The sequence below is a fragment of the Zingiber officinale genome, chromosome 6B (assembly GCF_018446385.1).
Source record: "Zingiber officinale cultivar Zhangliang chromosome 6B, Zo_v1.1, whole genome shotgun sequence".
NCBI lineage: Eukaryota > Viridiplantae > Streptophyta > Magnoliopsida > Zingiberales > Zingiberaceae > Zingiber > Zingiber officinale.
In genome coordinates this window covers 90,938,366-90,960,188 of record NC_055996.1, presented here as the reverse complement: position 1 = coordinate 90,960,188, position 21,823 = coordinate 90,938,366, and the positions used below count along the sequence as shown (strand labels likewise).

Genomic DNA, 21,823 nt, shown 5'->3' with positions numbered 1-21,823 from the left:
AATATCATGAGTTGAGAAGCTTTTATAAATATCTTTAGCTGCGACGTTAGAAAATATACCTTTTTTTAACCATTTAATCAAATGTAGTATTTGTTCTTATCAGTTTAATATCTGATATAAAAAATTAAATTAATTTTTTATAGGAAGAGTCCGTCTCAAACTCTCCCTTGTGTTGCAGTACTACATGAGCGTACTCTTATCAAGTCCAATTTAGATGTTAATTTATATGTATTCATGTATTATATTATATATAAATGCAATGTGTGTGCACACTCATGATGCGGACTCAACTTCTTGGAGCATAATCTAATATTTGTTTTGTCGGGACTATAGTACGATAGTAAGAAGTGGGATAGACTTTTCTACTTCTAATATTATATCGGAAGAATTTAGAAAATTTATGATGTTGAGTCTTCTGTTATGATCCATCTATACTTCTCAATTTATTCTGATGATCGATAATAAATTTTTGTAAAGTCAAACGGGTGACTTCTAAAATTAATTGATCAGAAAAATTAGATACATGAATTAAAATTTTACTATCTTATTATTTAATTAAGAATTTAATCCTTTAATAACTAATTTTGATGAACTCTTTGATCTTACTATCTACATACTTGATCATGATTAGATTATATTCATTTGAAATATAATATTTATCATGAAATACCTATTATTTGATTTATACATTAAAATATTGTTATAATTATCACTCGGAAAAAAGTAAAATCAAAATGATATAAAATTACTATGATAGAAGCTAACAACTAACTTTTACACATTATAAAATCTAACAACTAACTTATGTACATTATAGAAGCTACATGTTAACTTATACATGATCAATCATGATCAAATAATATTCATTTGAAGTGTAATAAGTATAATGAAATCCCAAACATTTATTTTACCGGTTACAATGTTATTTTAAACTGATTATTACTCAAATAAATAAAATAAAAAATGATATAGTTATTGTTATAGAAGCTAGTAAATAGACGTGTGAAGATAGTAGTTAGCTTCTACATGTAGAAGTTAACCAAATAATACATTGTAACTTTTACCCAGCCAAATGACTAGATAATGTAGTGTAGACATGAGATATTAACTTCTAAAGCTAATTGCTAACTTCTATAAAGCAAAATGATAAAATTATTTTAAACATATCATTTTAAATGAGATGTTATTCGATTTTAATAAAAACTAAAATATCCGTCTGACAAAAACACATATGACAAATGGCCATCTAATTTTTACCCATTTAATTAAATAAAAAACACAATAGTAAAATATATAACTATTTTATTTTAAAAAATTGGTGCATGCAGTGATCGCTGTGGAAACTTCACTTTATTGAGTGAGAAGATAGGCGAAAAACTTCAGTGCTTGGCGAAAAGGGGCAGCACAATAGTAGGGAGACAGGTGTGCCACCACACTTTCAGATAAGGATAATGCATACGCATATTGTTAATGGGACGGCTAAAGAAAATAGACACGCCACAACATTCCATGTGATAATCAATCACACACAACAACTTTCAAAACAAATAAACACAAAAAAAAAAATAATAATAATAATCCAAGGAGCAAAGTGGAATGTAGAGTGCAGTCTCATGCCTAGTAGGTGATCTCACAAGGTGCGTGGAATGTCCTTCCACGGCATATGGCTTCGAGGTTCTCCCCGGCATAGGAGCAAAGTGGAGAGATTTCAACGCCTGCAAGAAAGAAATGGTCGACGGCTTAGTGCAGCCTGATCCAGTCTCCACAATGGTCTACTGCAACATCTCTTTGGCAAGAAGAAACATAAATTATAGCGATGGGAAGAATACCAGTCAAGTACAGAGGCACCGAATGTGTTAGGAATCCTCCAGCAGCGACTACCCAGCGACTGTGGAGGCGAAGAAGCATCAGTTTGGCACTGTCAGGAGTGTCATAGCTTGCCCCGTTTGCATTCTTAACTGGTGCAAATTCCTCCTCCCTCAAAATCTGTTTTCCAGTTCATAGGCAGCAATTCGAATTTCTAAGCCAGCAGCAAAAGAAGAGATCAAAATTATCCTAGATATTGAATTATGGTAACCAACCTCAAAAAGTGCCATAGATGGAGCATATGCAAATGCATCAAAGATGAAATGCTCTAGCTTAAACCCAACAGTGGATCCATGGATAGAGGGAATTTTCTTCTCGGCGAGGTGGTAACTGCATTTCAAATGTGACTTTTATGGGTCCCTGACCAGGGGCTTTTGAGATAGTTAACATAATGATTGACAATGCTACTGAATCAACCTAATTCCAAAAGGAAGATATAAAATATCAAATAGTTAGGCTGGATGGAAAATCTTGAACAGTTGAATAGGAACCCTTATAACAGATGTCGGCTGCAAATCTCAAGACAAAAACACAGAAAATTTAATATAAAATAAAAAAAAAACTTTACATATCACTTATTTGTGTGAAATTGATTTGTTTTCTCAAAAAAAAAAAAGCATGCTGGACAGATTAAAACATTACTATTAGGGCGGTAAATGAACCAAGTGTTCATGAATAAATTTGGTGTTCGGCTTGGTAAAAGCTTGTTTATGTTCGTTCAATATACATAAGATTAATTAAACAAACAACCTTGAACAACTCGTTAAGCTAAACAAACAAGCTTGAACACATATGTGTTCAGCTCGTTAACATTCGTGAACAACGTTCGTGAACAATGTTCATGAACTATATTTATTAATAATTTTTTTCAATATGCTAAATAAACAATAAAATAAAATAAATAAATAAATTTAAATTATCAATCTTAATAACTAATCAAACAATTAAAAGTTTCAAACAATCAAACAAGCTTGAATTGAGAGCTTGATAATATCTAAACAAATCAAGCTCAAACCAAGCTCAAGCCAAGCTCGAACCAAGCTCAAACCAAGCGTGAATTGAAAGTTTGATAACATCTAAACAAACTAAGCTCAAGCCAAGTTTCAAACAAGCTCAAGCTTATAAAAAATAAACCAAGCCAAGCTTGAACACTCATTTCAAAAGCTTGGTTCATTTTAAGCTCGGTTCGGCTCAGCTCGCCTCGATTATCTTATCAAACAAGCATAAACACCCCAAATCTCGGCTCGACTTATTTACAGCCCTAATTACTATCCCTCCCAAACCTCATAGAGTAGACCTTTTCTTTTGTAGAATGACTCCCCTTGCATACATCTGTCTCCTCTATGACACTTAACTTTGCATCTACCCATCCATGCCCATGTTGGAGGTCAACACTTGGATACCAACATTCTGAGTGGACACTTGGTAGGTCAATTGATCAAGTGTAAAAAAATTTAAAAAATTGTTGTGTTACAGGCTTGCATGCACATCCGAGTTGGATACTTGTGCCCGAGCCTGAGTAATAATATAAATGTTTTTTTTCATAATTTCAAATTAATCAATCTTCATTTGCAGACTTTGTAGCCCTCTCCATCACCAACTATTGTCAAAAAAAGGACAACCAAGAATGATATAGTTGCACCAGAACAAATTGACTTACAATACTTGAAATTCTTAGATCCCCGGAAGCTTGAGTCTTAAGCTTATAGACAATTTACATTGAATACTTAACTACAGCCAGATATAACTAGGAAAAACAGAATCAGTATATTGGCATTTATAAAATAATCAAGCGTAGCAACCTAGTACATGGTAGCATGAGCCAGTCGAGTTAGTAAGAGCTTACATGCTGTCCCTTTCAAGGTTAATTGCCACTTGATTCAGGAAATCCAGAGTGAACATATGCAAGCATACCTAATAATGTCTCAAACACATCATTTAAGATATATTAGAAGCTACATTATCGGAACTCAAAAATTATATTGAATGTGATAACTCCTAAAAGAATAAATGAAAAACAGCACTCAGGATAACCAAGAATAAACTTCTTTAATAAAGACTAATAAAAGAAAAGAATATAACCAAGTCTCAGAATCGGTGCACAACAAAAGACAGAAAATGTATAGATTCTAGGTAAAGGAGCATTAAATTGAGATCCTAGATTTCACATCTCAATTTTCATTCTATTTTGACAAAATTTCCTTAATTTTTACCTAGCATAACCTGGAAGACCATATTTCAGTAAGACTGAAATCATAAAACATTTAGGTGTTATAAAAATACATTGACAGGTCTGTCATGTGTTTCTCCCAATAGTACCGCAACATCGTTGGTGAATAGTATCCTTCACCTAGAAGAGGTCATCCAGATAATATTCATTTAACCGTAATATGAAATTGTAGAGATATTTATTTGGTTGTTAGACAATGTAGCATTTAGATTGCATTGATCATAAATGTTGCACAAGCTATGCAACATAAACAACTAAGATAACCTCATATTTTATCTAGAATCCATAATTTGTAGCCAAGTGAAATAGGAGGAAATGATTTCTTAGCCAAAGATGTTGTGGCTTAGAACATTGACACCTGTATCCTTTTGCTTTTATAAAGGGTAATTAATGGAGAAGGTCGCTTCTATCCCACATTCACACAAGAAACGCTACTAATAGAGAATATAGCAAGATAATAACAAAGGGAATAACAATTTACATTACTCCAGCAATAGCGAAGGCGCCCAGTGGTCTGGTTGGTGTCAGTAGCCATTGATGCATCCATCTCTCAACCACCCTGAGAGGCGCACCTCTGCCTTGTTGAACAAAGACCCCAACTTTCTCTTGTGGATAAGCCTGATTAAAAAATCACATAAACAAATTTAAGTTACAGAAATAATTCAAGCTGGCACTGGCAGTATTATGCCCAATTAATGGTTATCTGAAAACATGTTAAACGTGGATTGCACAGCACATGTAAGAGAGCATGAACTGATAGTAAATATGAACCAAACTGAAGAATTCTTTGTTATATTTACAGCAAGAAACCTGATGAGTTAAACGTACAATCTTACATATTTCTATACATGTCCATGATAAAAAATTTAAATGCCACCAAATCTTGACGAGAAGCCCTGAGCTATTTTAAAGAGTGCAAGGAAAATTTGTTTCAATCAGATGCTTCATGGCATGGAGAAAATGATTATGCATAATCATTATCATCCAATTGCCAATAACAACTAAAAGAAAAGAGTCTTTGTAAATGATCAAAGAAGTTTTATACTCAAATGCCAAACTGCAGCTATGCTAAAGTTGAACTCCTAATGAAGCATCTAATGACAAACTCTGATGCATTTTATTGTTCCTATCAAGCAGGTTTAAAGAGCAATGAGTGCTGAGGATAATATCTTCAAGATTCTCTTTAAACCAGGAAAAATTCTAGTTACAAAGTAGAAATTCCATAAATCTATAATCTATTATCAGAAATAAGATATGCAACCTCCTGTCTGTCAGCAAATGAGGCATCAAATTCTCTTACCTTGCGAACAACCTTTGCTGCTGCAGCGGCACCTTTATCAATAAAATATCCTAAGAATGTTGGATCAGCAACACGAACCTGCTCTGAGGATGTTGAGTTAGTAAAATCTAGCAGAGAATTTTTTTTTTTTTTTCAATAAACCAATTGTCTCACCAGTGCATTATCAACCCCATAACAATCAACATATTTGACCCCTCTCGAGGACATATCTTCTAGTAATTTTGTAGATTTAAGAGCTGTCAAAAGAGGACCCATATTTGATCAACAAATTTAAATGATAGGGAAATTGCTAGAAAATCATTGGTAATTTTAAAAAAATATACCAGAATACAACCCTCCATTTCCATCAGGAGCCTTCGCCACCTGAGTTTTAAAAACATTACGGTTACAACTTCCACTGCAGAAGGAATGCAGAAGAGGAAATACACAAACCAAATCAAAAGTTTCTAATTTTTAAATATAATAAGACACGTATACTACAAATCAAGATTTAGTAACAACTTGAAACCTCGTTTGAGCTCAAAAACCAAACCGCATCAATTAACAGCTATGGATTAATTATTTATGATTGTTGAATGGATACTCAGTTCTGAAGAAAAAAAGTTGATGGCCATAAGTAATATGAATGTAGTACCTTATACGGCGTCTCCATGATAAATCTGTCATCCGTGGAAACACAGGGAAGAGTACCTTGTTGGAAAATTTTCACCTGGAAGGAAATTAACATATATGAATGGATGACTTTCTGGTGGTGAAGTTTATAAACCATCCTTGCAGTAATAAAAAATCTAACCTGATCAGATTCCAATCCAAAATATTTATGACTGTCCGCCCTGGATGTGAAGGATCTCTCTCATCTTCGCTCCTCCGCTTTTCAAAAATTAGGGTTCTGGATGCCGGCGAGAGGAGAATAACAGGGAGAGGAGCGAGTGAAAGCTTCAGATCTGGGACACCACTTTATAGTAGGATAATTCTGATCTTGACACTCTTTCTTGGAATCTTGGACAAGAATCCGTTAGAAGCAATATTGTTCTTCATCAAATCTGCCTATAAATTTCTCCCCACCCCCCCCCCCCCGCCCCCTCCACCCTCCACCCTCCACCCTCCAATGGCCCCCCGGCGCCGTAGCACCGTGACCCAGACACAGTCGACGACGCAGCAATCACAGACCCACTCGACAACTACGCAGCCCCCGACCCAATCGACAACTATGCAGTCCCAGACCCAATCTTCAACTGCGACACTGAAGACTACTGCCACAACTTCTACGACGACGACAACCCTAACGCAGAGTCAGTCCCAAACCACTCGCATTCTAACCGAGGACACTCAGACGCCTCCCTCAGCCTCCGGACCGGCCTCGGTGGTACGTATCAACAACAGCTAGGTACAGTCTTTGCGAAACAAGAATGGTTTTTTGTATTCCTATAAACAAGAATCCGAACCGTAAACCCTAAATCTTCTGTGAAATGGCTTGTTGTATGTCTTCTTTAATCCGGTAAAAACGATTTGTTGAATGTCTTTGATATTTTGTGAGTTATGAGTACCGTCGCCGGCGTGAGGTTAGGGCAAGCACTGCGGGGGGACGTGGGGCTCGCGGGAGTTTTCGTCGCCGGCGGGGATTTTATACCTAATGTTATTTAGTTTCAGCCATGTTATAATAAAAATTTATTTATTTAAAATTTTTAATAAATAATTTAATATAATATTTTACTATATTATCTTTAGTTATAAAATTAACTATATATTATTATTATTAAACTCTATGCTTTTTTTATTTTTCTTTTTTTTAGTTTTTTTTATTTTTATGTGTTTTTTTTTATTTCTGTTCTTTTTTTATTTTTCCATTTTTTAATCTTTTTAAAACTTTTTAAAGGTTTCTTAATTTTTTTTACGTTTTTTTAATATTTTTTTCTATTTTTTATTTTTTTTTTATGTTTTTTTATTTTTTATTTTTATATATTTTTATATATATATTTTTATTATTTTTTACGTTTTCTAATTTTTTAAATTATTTTTATTTTTTTTACGTTTTTAATATTTTTTAAAATTTTTAAAATTTTTTATTTTATATTTTTTTCTTTACTTTTTTCTTTTTTATTATATTTTTCTCTTATTTGATACTGCACAGAAATGAACATAATAATAAGTTAAAAGATTCTGCGGCATGGCTGATGGCCCCCTCGTGGGCTTTCTCTAACTCGTCAGGTGACTTATTGCTCTGCAATTGATGTTTTGTATTAACTTCCGAAAAAAAAACGAAGCAGAAGAAGAAAAACGAAGCAGAAGAAGAAGAAAGAAATTCTAATATTACTAAAATGAATTAGAATTTATTTGAATTATTAATATTTTGACAGTGACTATGTTTCTGAATGATCTCGGAATGTTTATAATATCTGTTCCCTTATTCAAGTGACACTAAGTTAACCCCTACTATTCCGGCACGCAGAGATGGGGTCACGTGGTCGAGGGGTCAGGTCAGCAATGATTTGGGGATGCGCGGAAGAGGCCGGCGAATGGCAACATTTCTGTGAGATGGAGCCCAACGACTTCTGAGCCCAACGTCAATGAATTGCACATTGCCTTGGGCTCGATCCTTTAAATATTTATTTTATTATTTATTATTATTATTATTATTATTTAAAAAAAGGTTATTCTTACAGTTTTTCCAAGCAACAGAGGTTTTTTTTCTAATTATTTTATTGGTTTAAACATATTATTTTAACAGTTTACTAAAAGTGAATTATTTTTCAAGAGAAAATTAGCACGGGTTTTAGTGGAAAGAAGTTATTTTCTAAGTTGAATCTTATTATTATTATTATTTAATAAAAATCGTTTTCATAATGATCAATGCCATGAAATGAGAGGTAGTTGATAATCACTATCATGATATCCGTTTCAACTAAAAAAATTTCACTTGAAACTTTGAAAAAGCTTCTTATATGATCAGGAGCATGTTTCTTGTTAGATAAATCCGAATGCCAAAAACTCTCATATGCATGTTCTAATAAATCATAAATAGTGACAGAAAATGAAGGTTTGTTTGCGGCATAAAACTCATCATTCTCCAACTTCGCCGCGGGGGATAGGATTGTTTAGTTTGTTTTATTGTCGATCACCCTCTTCGCGAAAGAAGGCAAGCAAAAAGCAGCAGCATGAATCTGCGAGAAAAATGTATTTGTTAGGCGTGGAGAAGGCACTAGCATATTTGTTAGAATGAGAGGTACCTCTGAGTTGTAGAACTTTAATGGTCCTCTTCTATGTGGTACACAGGATGTCGGAAATCCACTGGCGGCCCTTCGGTAGAGCAGATCATGAAGCCAATCACTCCACTAAATTCAGAATCCAAGGAAGTAGCAGCGTTTAACCATACAATGCATGGAAGAAAGAAAAAGAGGATACTACTTGGAATAAAAAACCCTAGAGATTTAGACATTTTCCTTGCCTCGGATATGTGGGCACTGACGTCCAAGCGTAGTTGACAGAGCCCTTGAAGACCTGGCGATAATTCGAGACAATATCTTCAATGATGTGCATATGAAGCCATATGCTCTCGGCCTGAGTGCATACAACTCCTCCGGCCGGAGAGCTTTAGCAACTAATTGAAAGAAAGGCTTCTCGAAAAGTTCCTAAGCTGGACCTGAGCAAGCAATGAAGCAAGGCATAAGCAAGTCTAAAAGGAAGCATTAAGGAGCGGGAGAAGATAACTTACCTATTGGGTCAGAGGAATCGACAATGATTACATCGTAAGTTCCTTCCAGAACAACTTTTAAAAACGCAACTCCTGTGTATGTTGAACCAAAATGTGAAAAAACTGGATGACAAATTGACATAGTAAAATCAATACCAACTCGCTGGCAAATTGGGTAAGTTTCGATTCAGTGGAAGTTAAACACTAGGAAAACTGGCAGTGATCATATCATTTGGCAACCAACTTGACACAAAGGTCATAACCAGATAGAGAACCATAAGTTGCTTACGGCTTACCATCACCAACATGAAGATTCACACGAGGATCTTCATATCCGACAGCCATTTTGGGAAAGAACTGCTTCGAAACATATTTAACAAATAGTGGGGATAAATTGGATGAGAATGAGCCCAGAAAGATTTTCATGATGTGAAGGATCATCACAAGGACTGAAAGAGAACAACATTATATCTGATAGTAAAGGTAATCTTCATATTCAAGCTACATATTTGAGAGGAAGGTAATCTTCATCACCTTGCTCTATGACAGCAATTTTTTTTCTTCAATCTTTACATAGTTAATTTGACACAGTCAAACATATAATCATATAACATTTATGGAGCAAGATTTCTTTAGCAACTGTGGGAAGAAAGTAATTACTCACATCGATAACCATTTTGTCGATCTCACGTATATCTATTTGCTCCGCTGAAGAATATCGTGATACTTATCGGAGGACACCACCATCACCTCCTCCAATAACCAGAACCTGAAATAATAATAGCATCATCAGCCAGATGAAAGAGTGTGAGCACATATATGCAAACAATGCAAAATCCATTTTAGCTGGTAATTGATTTCCCATAAGATAAAAGGGTGAAAAAAAGAAGAACAATTATGGTTTGGATACTTCATTGCAAATTGCACATAAAATGCCTATGTTAGAGAGGACAGAGGATAGTTTAAAAGATTATCCTCACAATAAAAACAATTTGGATATTTTAAAGGGAAAGCTTAATCTCGTACCTCACAAAATAATCAATTAGCATAGAAGGGTAGCATCATGCTGTAGCATATAAATAAACAAGTTGCAAGTTTCTAGGTAAATTTAATGTGGTAATGTCAGTAGAAGCAAAGAAAAAAAATCAGTAAATCTCTACTACTAACTGCCCAAAGTGTAAGATTTAAGTTTATTTGTCAAGCATATCATAGGAACAGACGAGTGAATCTTACAGGTTTAGATAATTGCGTGAAATAACATGAAACAATCAATAAAAATTCACCTTTTTAGGGTTAGGAATTGAGCAAAGAGGAAGATGAGTAATCATTTCTTGGTAAGCACACTCATCCCTCTCTGTACTTTGGATGACTCCATCCAAGACAAGAACTTTGCCATACGCTGAGTTCTGAGTAAAAAAAAAAAAAAAAATTATTGATGCCCACCAAAAGAATTGAACTTATGATGAACTTCCATCATTAAATACCTGAAACACCATTACGTTTTGGTAATCAGATTTCCCTTGAAATAACACCTTTTCCACTTGTAAGGAATGAGCTTCTCCTATCAACAGGATCAAGAACGAAAACAGAAATTTTAGGCACTAAGCACGTCACATATAAATGCAACCTTAGTAGGCACCACAGTCATTTCATTCTATCAATACAATTTCTTAAAATTTCCCCTTTATTGTTTTAAATGCTTCCGAGTTTTTAGGATTGTCTTCAAACCTTAAGTATGTTAAGTCCCACTAAATGCTTCAAAGAAAACCTTGCTTTCTATGAATAATTTAGAAGAAAAAATCTTAGAAATTTTGGATTGATAGCCTCGCAAACCAGAAGCATTCACACAACAAAAGGGTGGTTGGCGGTGAATCCAAAATTTTCCCATTCCAAAATCGAATAATAATCGCAACAAACAAGACAACAAAGTTAAAAGGGGGATCATCGAGTAGCCAAACGAAAACCAAACGGAATGGAGCCAAAGGCAAAGGACTTAAACAAAACACTGAAACTTTGTTGAACACAAATTTACAGCAAGCAGATAAAATGGCGAGAGATACGTTTGTACTGATTCTGAGAAAGAAAAGAGAAACAAAACAAAAGCACAATCATGAAGAGGTAGAAGTTTCAAAAACCATAAAAAAAAAAATAGAGTGAAGGAACCTTGCAAGGCATACAGACATCATTAAACGTTCCCACCAATCTGCATGTCCTCCTTCTCCATAGCCTTTTAGCAAGGAAGATATATAACAAAAAAAAAAAACCTCAAAAACATCACCACAAGAGTTCGATAAAAAGAACAAAACCCGAAGCAGCGGAGATCAAACGGATAACATTAAAAAAAGGAAAAAGTGCCAGAAGAAGGAACGGAAATCAATTCCAAATGGCCGAAATCTCTTGAAAGAAGGGCGTATTATAACGCAGCAAACCTGGACACATGGGGCTAATCTCGGAGAACCATCCTAGCTTGATGGTCGAGATGCCGTCCTGCGACGAACCCACGGAGACACTGGCGCTCGACGCCCCGGCGACCTCCTCCTTCGCCCCCGGCCCGCTTGCTGCCTTCTCGAGGGCCACTCTAGCGCCGCCTTCCGCTTCCATCACTCTCCTTTGGCGACACGTCTCCTCTTTTTCCGATGCTTCGCTGCTGCCTGCTCGGCTTGTGATGTGTTATTTAGGCCCCTTGGTAAATTTTAAAAATTGCCAAAAGAAATTGTCCTGGAAAAAAAATTAATTAACAAACTTACCTTATTTATTTTATTAGTTTTAATTTTTAAAAACAAATCATCATTTTATTCTTTATATAAGTTTTCAATTAAATTCCTTATTCTTATTTTGTCACATCATTAAACGACGAATACTCAAATGGGAACACGTGCAACTTAATTGTTTCCCCATAAACTTGTTAATATTTTAAAAAATAATATGGTAAATTTAATAAATTATAAGTGAAGAAAGATTAGTAAAATTGTTAGATTATTATTATTATTTATACTTACGGTAACTAACTTTTATAATATAATTAATTCTATATAGAATTACCGATTTAATTTAAAAAAAATTATGGACAATATAAATCATAAAGCGTCATAAAATTTTTCAAACTTTTTAAATATAATATGCGCAGGATGAAATTTCCATTTCTTTCAATCATTATAGTAAAAATAATTATATTCATCTTAAGAAAAGTGATTATATCCATTTGAGACGTCTTGATATTCCTTATATTTGATTTTTAGATTATGTAAAAAAAATTTATGATCAATTTATAGTCAACGTTAAATGGTTAGAAAACATGGATTTTTTGTTTTTAAATTTACACAGTTAAAATTAAACCAATCTTTGGGGCTAAAAATAAATTTACTATGGTACTGTAATCCTAAGGCAAGAAAACTTTTAAATTTTGCTTCAATAAATTGGGCCCTCATCAATGATCGAATGAGGTAGGGGTATATGATTGGGACGTGCATTTGTTATATTATCAGATCCTCAAGTAGCCGAGTTGATTTTACGTAATAATTTTATAGAATTAAATAACAGTTGAATCCCGACGGACCAAAGAATTAATTTCACCCGAATTTGCTGTGTTATTCGATTCCATCAATTCTATTTTCAAATAATTAATAAATTATTTTTTAATATATATTTTCGTGGTACATAATAAAAATAAGAATTTGCAATTATTAAATTCTTGACAAATTTTACATTTAAATTTTTAATAAAATTTCACCGAACAATATTTTTTTTTTTAAAAAAAATTATAAATATATTTAGTAATTAACGTTTAAATTTAAAATGATAGAATGGTTAAATTGAATTTGGGAAATAAGCCGATTGCTTGCTGACTTCTAGGAAAAACCAGGCCGGATAGGACCGGTCCGGTTTAAAAGCACTGAGGCACAGCTTCTAGAAGCCTTAGCATCGTCTTAATTCCGGCGGTGCTTCTTCATATCTCGCTAAAGAGGATTCCTTGTTCGCCCTCCCTTGCACTCGATCCCTTCGCTGCCGCCTCCTTCTCCATCTCCTCGGGAGCTCCATTTCGGACTGCAGCAATGAGCTCCATGTAAGCATCTCTTTCTTTGCAAACCACTTCTGTTGTTTGACTGTTTTTTTTTTCTTTTTTGGAAAGGAAGAATAGGGCGGGCCTGCGTTTATCTTAGTGAGTATGTTGTTGACTATCTGCTAGTGTATATTGAGTTCGTGCAATCAGTTTGTGGTGCCTAAACTTTGCGTCGTCACTGTAAAGATGAGTATTGAGTGAACCTCCCTCCATATCCGTGGAGCCGGCACTAGGGGGGCCGCTAAGGTAGTGGATCTACCTTTTTGTAAAGATGAGTATTGAGTCTGGATGCAAATTTTGAGCTTGGTTTTTAGTATGGAGGATCTGTAGTTTAAGTCATATTGTGGTCATTGATAACTTAATTTTTGCCTAATTCAACGCCTTGGTCGGTTTTAATTGTTTACTCGGAGTGGGAACTGGAAGGGACGTAAGAAGTCGAGGGATTATGGAGCATGAGTGCGATTTGAATAGAGATCCCGCTCTTTCTTAAACAAACAGGATAATAAAAACTGAGCTAGGTAGTTATTCATGAGGATCCGGTTGTTTACACGATACCATAGTATTGTGAGGAGAAGAGCGGACAAAACTGTGCCTGGAACAAGTTTTTCTAGAAATCTCACTTGTTCTATGAAGTAGGATATTGTCATTGAGCTTTTTCCTTAGTCTTGATGATTTGGTCAGTTACACCATGTGCCATGGTTATAGATGCTTGAAACAATTTGTTTGCTAAATTGAACAACTTTTGTGTGAGAATGCAAGAAATATTTGGATTGTGAATGTGAATTGACTGGAGATCTTGCTTATTTTTTAGATGGCCGCACACCACATTGGATGTGCAACAATTTTCCATTTGGGACAGGAGTGATAAGGAATATGCCGGATTCAAATCCCTTACCTTTAGCGAAAATTCCTCCTATCTAGCTTGTTTACCACTAAACCAAGCAATTGTTGGTAGATTTTACTCTTTTTTACAAATAGATAATAAGAGCTTCACTATTGATTTTGGGATCTGGTGGTTTATGCTATATCATGATCAGAGTTGGCTGTACCAACTTAATTTTTTTGTATTTAACATCTTGTGGAGAAGAATGAATGAATTGCAATGATTGTGCCCATTAATTGAACAAGTGGATGATTCCAAACTTTTAATGTAGTCATATTTAGCTATATATTCAAGTTTATCTAAACTTGTTAATTTCCACATGGAAGCTTTGGTTTAATTGGACTTTAGGAGACCAGTAATTTATCTAACATTTTCCTTATTTTTAATGATTGACCAAAATCTATGCCAATTTGTTCAGGTATGGGTCAATTGAGTCAAATTCACCACCATCATCAATCAAGGTGACTTTAGATTGCATGCTGGGCATTTTAGTCACTCATGTTTAGAAGTTGTTTGCTAGTTTTGCTTTCATATTCTAATCTTATGCTTCTCATATCAGATACTTGTATTAGGTGGCAATGGATTTGTGGGCTCACATGTTTGCAAAGAAGCTTTGGCACAAGGATTTTCTGTAGCTAGTCTCAGCAGGTGTTTTACTTTTTTCCCACACTCTTTTGGTAGCATTATCATCGTGGGTATTTTGTCTATAGTTAGCACACCCACTTTTTCTATTTCTATAACTGCAACTTTGTCTATAACAAGAGTAGGTGTTTCATATTAATGAGTCAAGTCACTTGGTTATTTATCAATAATGAAAGTAGGTACTTCATATCCACGATCAAACAAATGCAATCAGTTTCATGTATTAAGAACTGTTCCCTAATTGAAATAAGAACTATTGTTCCAAATTCATGTGTTATTCTAAAACATCTTTTAACTCACATGCGTATTGTTGTGCCCTGACTTAAAGATACATTCTATTTTAATCTTCCACATGCTAGTTGCATGTTGCTACAGACTTATCTAAGAGCATAAAAAGAATATGTTTAGTGTTTTACATTTGATATGTTGCTTAGGTCTGGGAGGCCATCAATAAAAGAACTTTGGGCCGATGAAGTGGAGTGGTACAAAGGTGGGGAATTGTGAGACTAATCTTTTCCAACTCAAAATATATCCAATTCCAAACTCAGACAATTGCTTTCATTTGACAGGGAATCTTCTTGAACCTGAATCTTTGAAGGATGCTATGAGGGATGCAACTTCTGTGGTATGCTTGCATGGCTTTATTCTTCAAACTGCAAACACGCATGAGATACATTTTCCAACAAAAGAAATTGGTACCCATTAAAACTAGTTGGGTATAATGGAATCTTGAGGTTTATGCCTGTGGTTGCTTGACATTCTCGTACGTTTCATAAGGATGTATGTCAGCAATATCCAGGTTTAGGTGCTCAGGATGGACATTCATCTGCATTACTTGAGAAATATATGATCTGACAAGTGAACATATTTATTACAGATTCAGTTGTGTGGTTCAATATTTTGGCAAATTATGTTCTTGAAGCTAGCTTTGGCTTAGTCTATAAGTCAAATGGTAATGACAGGAATATGTCAGGCGACTTGCTAGTTAGGTTGCTGTTAATTCTAAGACCTTGTTCATGTGTTGTTAGATGTCAGCTAATGTTGATGAAATTGGTGGACTTAGAGTTGATGTTGGATGGTGTTCATTTATTTGTGTTGTACAAGTAGTGAGTTGAAAAGTTTCTTTGAGAATGGAAATTTGCTACATAAACAATATGGAAATTTTTGGAGCTGTCAAGTGTTTGTTGTTACGCTATGAGTTGATGAACTCATGTAACTCAAAGATAAATGTTACAGATATCTTGTGTTGGAGGCTTTGGATCCCCTTCCTACATGTGCACGCTCAATGGGACTGCAAACGTCAATGCTGTGCAAGCTGCTGCAGAAAATGGTTTTCTCCTATTTTCATAGACTTTTCTTCCGTAATAGAGAACATTATAGTATTGCCTTCTTGATTTCAACCAACTTCCTTTTTTCTTGAAAAGATGCGTGGAAGAACAAAAAATCAAAATCACTTGTGTGCACTTAAACCTGAATTGAGAATTGACATGCAAAAGCGCAGTATAAATAGTTGAGCAAATAAAAAAAATTCAGTGATCGCTGGCAGATCAACTTCCCATCTGCTTCTCGTTTCTTGCTTTTCCTCTTTTCAGTTCTGTGTTGGGATGTAATCATTTATATGTTTTACATGACATACTACAAAATATGGATGGATTCATTTCTTGGAAGCTTTTTACAAAACCTAATTTAGTTAACAGTTTGATTAGACTGAAAGGATTTCAATATTACTTGCACTCTTGGTTTCATACTCTCGCTGCTGAATGCTATTCTGAATGCTGAATGTTTGAGACTACTCATCGAAACTAACTGCTTTCTTTGTGCAGGTGTAAAAAGATTTGTATACATATCAGCTGCTTCTTTTGGTGTAATTGACTATTGTATACAAGGTTATTACGATGGACAGGTGCAGTTTCTGAATTCATCTTTTCTTTTAGTTGTCTTACTAAGGTCTTACTAAGTTGAACTCTTAGTAACAAAACTTTTTGTTGTGGCATGGACCAACGATTATTTAGCAGGACATCGCTTATTTTAAAATAAGCCCTCGATTGCAAGCACCAAAAATTGGGCCACCTATATAATAACTGCTTAATTTCAATTTAATATTAAACGAGAAAAGATAATGCTTGTATTTGAACTTCTATATCCAGGTGTTCTAATATGGCAATGCAAGTTCATTACGGAAGAAAAAGTGAAAAAAGATACTGTATTGTTGCTTTCATCCCCTCTACACACAAACATTATGGAAACACTAACAAAACCACTTGCCAAAAAAGAGGAATTCATTGGGAAAATAAATTGAACACTGATCTCATGATCGTTACAATTCTCGTTAGTTGGTTATTAATGTTATTATGTCATCTTCTACATCATCATGCTTTCTTCGTGATGTAGAGAGCTACTGAAGCAGAAATCAAGAAAAGATTTGCTGATGCAGGTCAGTCTTCCTAGTTGTGTTCCATGTGCTAATTAAATTTTGATTCTTGTGCAATGAAATAGAATATAGTTCTTCCGAATGTGAATGGTTGCATCTTGAATTGAAAGCACATGATTCTCTGCTTGCTACTCTTGAAAATGCTTTTGCACGAGTAATTCTCAGGCCAGGTTACATATATGGAACACGCCCATCGGGCCTTTGAAGATACCGTTCGGGCGAATGTGGACGCCTTTTGAGATGGTACAATCTATCACGTATTCTATCCATTCTGCAAAGAAACAAGATCTCACGACATGAAGTAATATGATTGCGCCCTCTGCAGGCTTTCCAGCACACACCGTTCCTTCGCACCTCCGGTTAATGTTGCCAAAGTCGCAAAGGTAGTCGTGAGCAGCGCAACTGATCCGACATTTCCTCCCGGCATAGTCGACGTGTATAACATCATTCGCTTGGGCAAACAAAACTAACCAGCGTTTTCACTCGTGCTCCCTCAAAACAAGCTCTGGCTCTCTATCGATCTACTGTGTACTTATTCCTTGCGCGTTGTTTATTGTTGTTGTAGTAATTTATCAGTGTTGAAAAGATAATTCGATCGTCTACACAGTTGTGATATGTAAGCCATTAGTATGTGCATCTCTGCGTTTTAGCCCAATTCATTTCAAGAATAACATTTTCCCTTGATCTGTTCATTCCTGGCGGTGCGGACTGCGGATTTTGATTTGGAAGGAGTAAATTATCAAACCGCAACTCACTTGTCCCATTTTGAAAAATCTGGAAACGTTCCCGTGCCTCGGGATTGAGAAAAAAGGCGATGTGTAACGTACTTCCTGTCTTAGCTGACGCGCTTACCGCGAGTCAACGATTTGAGGAGCAACTCGTCAACCGCCTCGCTTCTTGAAGAAAACGTAGCAGATCGAGAAGTGTTGACGAGTGGCTCATATTTGGATGAAGGGATGTCATGAAAGAAAAATCTGTTAAGATTTTTCGTAATAAAATTATGTTAAGATTTTATATAACAGAATTTTGTTATGTTTTTCATAACAAATTCTGTTACGTTTTTACCGGGTCTGGGGGTTTAGCAGTATTTATAGGGATCATTGTAAACCCATTGTAGATCAGACAACACAAGAATCATTAGATGTGATTCTCTTGTGTAGAAGAGAATTCTAATAAAGCTTCGGCCGTTTTGTGGAGTAGGCAAGTCGCCGAACCACGGTAACTCTTTTTCTTTCTCTTCTTCTTCTCCTTCCTGGTGTTTGCTCTCTTTTGTGCGTCTTTGTCTTGTTGTTCCGCGCGATCTCTTTTCTCTCTTCCTCTTCTTCCGCGGTTCAGAAAGGTTGAGAGGTATTGCCCTCTCTTTGCACAACAATTGGTATCAGAGCTCCAGGTTTTTGGCAGATTTCTTCAACATGTCGGGGACGACTTCTACAAAGTTTGATATGGTGAAGTTTGACGGAACCGGAAACTTTGGATTATGGCAGAGAAGGGTCAAGGACTTGTTGGTGCAACAAGGCATGGTGAAGGCGCTAGGAGAAAGAAAATCGGAAAGCATGGAGAAATCAGATTGGGAAGAACTTCAGGCGAAGGCAGTAGCAACAATCAGGCTTTGTCTTACGGATGACGTGATGTACCATGTCATGGACGAGGAGTCACCGGTGACAGTTTGGCAAAAGCTGGAAAGCCGGTACATGTCAAAATCATTGACAAACAAGCTGTATCTCAAGCAGAAATTATTCGGGCTGAAGATGACAGAAGGAACCGATCTGAGCCAGCACATCAACGTATTCAACCAGATTGTAAGTGATCTGAAGCGGATTGATGTGAAGATCGAAGACGAAGACAAGGCGCTGATGTTGTTGAATTCTCTACCTTCATCTCCTACGTACGAGAATTTGGTTACTACTTTGATGTGGGGTAAGGAAACTCTCAAATTGGAGGAGATCACAAGTGCGTTGCTAGGTTTTCACCAAAGGAAGAAAACAAGCGATGAAATTTCTCAAGGAGAAGGACTTGTGGTAAATAGCAACCAAGAGCGTGGTAGGAGCAAATCTCGACATGGATATGACAACAACAACAAGACTCGTTCTAAGTCGAGAAGGAAGAAGGTGATCACGTGCTACAAATGTGGAGGTAAAGGTCATATCAAGAGAAATTGTCCAGAGATAAAGAAATATGTTGGAGAGAACAAAAGTAGTTCGGCAAAGTCTGCAAACATAGTTGAAGAAGAAAATTCAGAAAGCGGTGATGGAGATATGCTATCAGTTATGTCAAGTTCGGAGCAGCTGACGGATGCATGGATTTTAGACTCTGCATGTTCATATCACATGACTCCAAACAAGGATTGGTTTGACACTTATAAGGCAGTGGATTATGGTTCAGTGTTGATGGGAAACGATGCATCATGCAAGGTTATCGGCATAGGGAATGTCAGAATCAAGATGTTTGATGGTGTGATCAGAACTTTATGTGATGTCAGATATATACCAGAGCTAAGGAAGAACTTGATCTCACTAGGCACACTGGATGGTATTGGTTGTAATTACAAATCAGTGAGCGGGGTGATGAAAGTCAGCAAGGGAGCTCAACGGTAATGAAAGGACAAAAGGTAGCAGGAAACATCTACAAGTTGATAGGGACTACAGTTGTAGGTGGAGTCGCCTCGGTGGAGTCTGAATCAGATAGTATTGTCTTGTGGCATATGCGGCTAGGGCATATGGGTGAACGTGGGATGCTAGAACTTCACAAGAGAGATTTGTTGAAGGGTGTCAAGACATGCAAGCTTGAATTTTATAAATTCTGTGTTCTTGGGAAACAGAGCAAAGTGCAATTCAAGACGGCAACAAACAAGACGGAGTGGATTTGGACTATATACATACGTATCTCTGGGGACCTGCCAGTGTAGCATCACGTGGAAGACACTTGTATTTTATGAGTTTTACTGATGATTTCTCACGAAAGGTCTGAGTATACTTTATGCATTACAAGTCGAAAACTTTTGCAAAGTTTAAACTATGGAAAACTGAAGTAGAGAACCAGACCGGAAGGAAGATCAAATGCCTTAGGTCAGATAATGGGACTGAGTACACAGATTCAAAGTTTTAGGAATTCTGTGAGCAGCATGGGATAATGAGGCACTTCTCGGTTCGCAGGACACCTCAGCAGAATGGGGTAGCGGAAAGGTTGAACAGGACAATCATTGAGAAGGCAAGATGTCTCAGGCTGAATGCAGGGCTTGCAAAGAATTTCTGGGCGGAAGCAGTTAACATGGCATGTTATCTCATTAATAGATCACCAAGGGCAGCACTAGAAGGCAAAGTATCAGAGGAAGTATGGACAGAGAATCAAGTAGAATACTCTCATCTTCGAGTTTTTGGATGTCCAGCCTATATGCACATATCTAGTGAGGAAAGATCAAAGCTGGATACAAAGTCAAAGCAATGCATTTTTCTGGGCTATCAGAAAGGAGTTAAAGGCTTCAAGCTTTGGGATCCTAAGGCAAACAAGGTGGTGATCAGCAGAGATGTGGTGTTTGACGAGAAAGCTATGTTACAACGTACTCAGGAAGAAGGAAAGGAAACACTACAAAGCAACAAAGAGAAAGATATTGTGCAGGTGGAGCTAGAGACTCATGACTTCGATGATTCTAGCTCAGAGCACATGGAGCATCGCACTATAGCTAGTGGTAGAACGAGACGAGTCGTAAAACCACCCACTAGATACGGATTCGAAGACTTGGTATCTTATGCACTTACCACTAGTAGCGGAGACCCTACATCTTTTCAGGAGGCAATACATAGCTCTGAGAAGGACAGGTGGACGGGTGCTATGGCAGAGGAGATGGAGTCGTTGCATAAGAACCAAACGTGGGATCTAGTGGAACTTCCTGAAGGAGAGAAAGCTATAGGGTGCAAGTGGATATTCAAGAAGAAAGAAGCAATGTCAGAGGGAGAAGAAGTGAAGTTTAAGGCTCGGTTGGTAGCAAAGGGGTATTCACAAAGAAAGGGGATTGAGTATGAAGAAATTTTCTCTCCAGTGGTAAGACATACGTCAATTAGAGCGGTATTGACTTTGGTGGCACATCACGATTTGTATTTGGAGCAAATGGATGTGAAGACGGCATTTCTTCATGGAAATTTGGAGGAGCAGATTTTTATGTTACAACCTGAGGGATTTAGTCAGTCCGGACAAGAGCAGTTGGTTTGTAAGTTGAAGAAATCGCTCTATGGACTGAAACAATCTCCTAGGCAATGGTACAAACGTTTTGATTCATACATGATTCAAAACGGATATAGGAGATGCGAGTATGACTGCTGCATATATGTGAAGGACCTTGAAGATGAATCACTGATTTTCTTACTACTATACGTAGATGACATGCTCATTGTTGCGAAGAAAATGAGAGAGGTTGACAAATTGAAGACGCTACTGAGCAAGGAATTTGACATGAAAGATTTGGGAGAGGCCAAGAAGATTCTTGGGATGGAGATTCATAGGAATAGAGTTGCAGGGAGATTATGGTTGTCTCAACGTAGCTATGTGAAGAAGGTGTTGGATAGGTTCAACATGAAGAATGCAAAGTCGGTGAGCACACCCCTGGCGCATCACTTCAAGTTATCCAGTACACAGTGTCCAAAGACGGATGACGAGATCCAAGAGATGTCAAAGGTTCCTTATGCCAGTGCAGTTGTTGTCGATGTATGCCATGGTTTGCACGAGA

At 36.4% G+C, this 21,823-nt stretch overlaps 1 protein-coding gene and 3 pseudogenes across 2 annotated transcripts; 2 read left to right on the top strand and 2 right to left on the bottom strand.

The window, feature by feature from the left end:
- The first annotated feature begins 55 nt into the window (after positions 1-55).
- On the top strand, positions 56-199 carry LOC121993503 (annotated as a pseudogene).
- A 1,263-nt stretch (positions 200-1,462) lies between these two features.
- LOC121993109 overlaps positions 1,463-21,823 on the bottom strand; it is a 36,484-nt pseudogene continuing 16,123 nt past the window's right edge.
- Positions 8,340-11,753, bottom strand: LOC121993108 (annotated as a pseudogene).
- LOC121993114 (uncharacterized protein At1g32220, chloroplastic-like) lies at positions 13,011-17,795 on the top strand. 2 transcript variants are annotated; one of them, XM_042547793.1, is made up of 10 exons: positions 13,011-13,150; positions 14,449-14,491; positions 14,590-14,678; positions 15,107-15,162; positions 15,242-15,297; positions 15,909-16,002; positions 16,496-16,575; positions 17,064-17,106; positions 17,269-17,346; positions 17,429-17,795. In XM_042547793.1, the coding sequence occupies exons 1-9, from the start codon at positions 13,140-13,142 to the stop codon at positions 17,340-17,342; spliced, it is 546 nt and encodes a 181-aa protein (XP_042403727.1). In that variant the 5' UTR covers positions 13,011-13,139; the 3' UTR covers positions 17,343-17,346; positions 17,429-17,795. The 2 variants fall into 2 exon arrangements, with proteins under 2 accessions (XP_042403727.1, XP_042403726.1); XM_042547792.1 differs by having other exon boundaries at positions 17,169-17,346.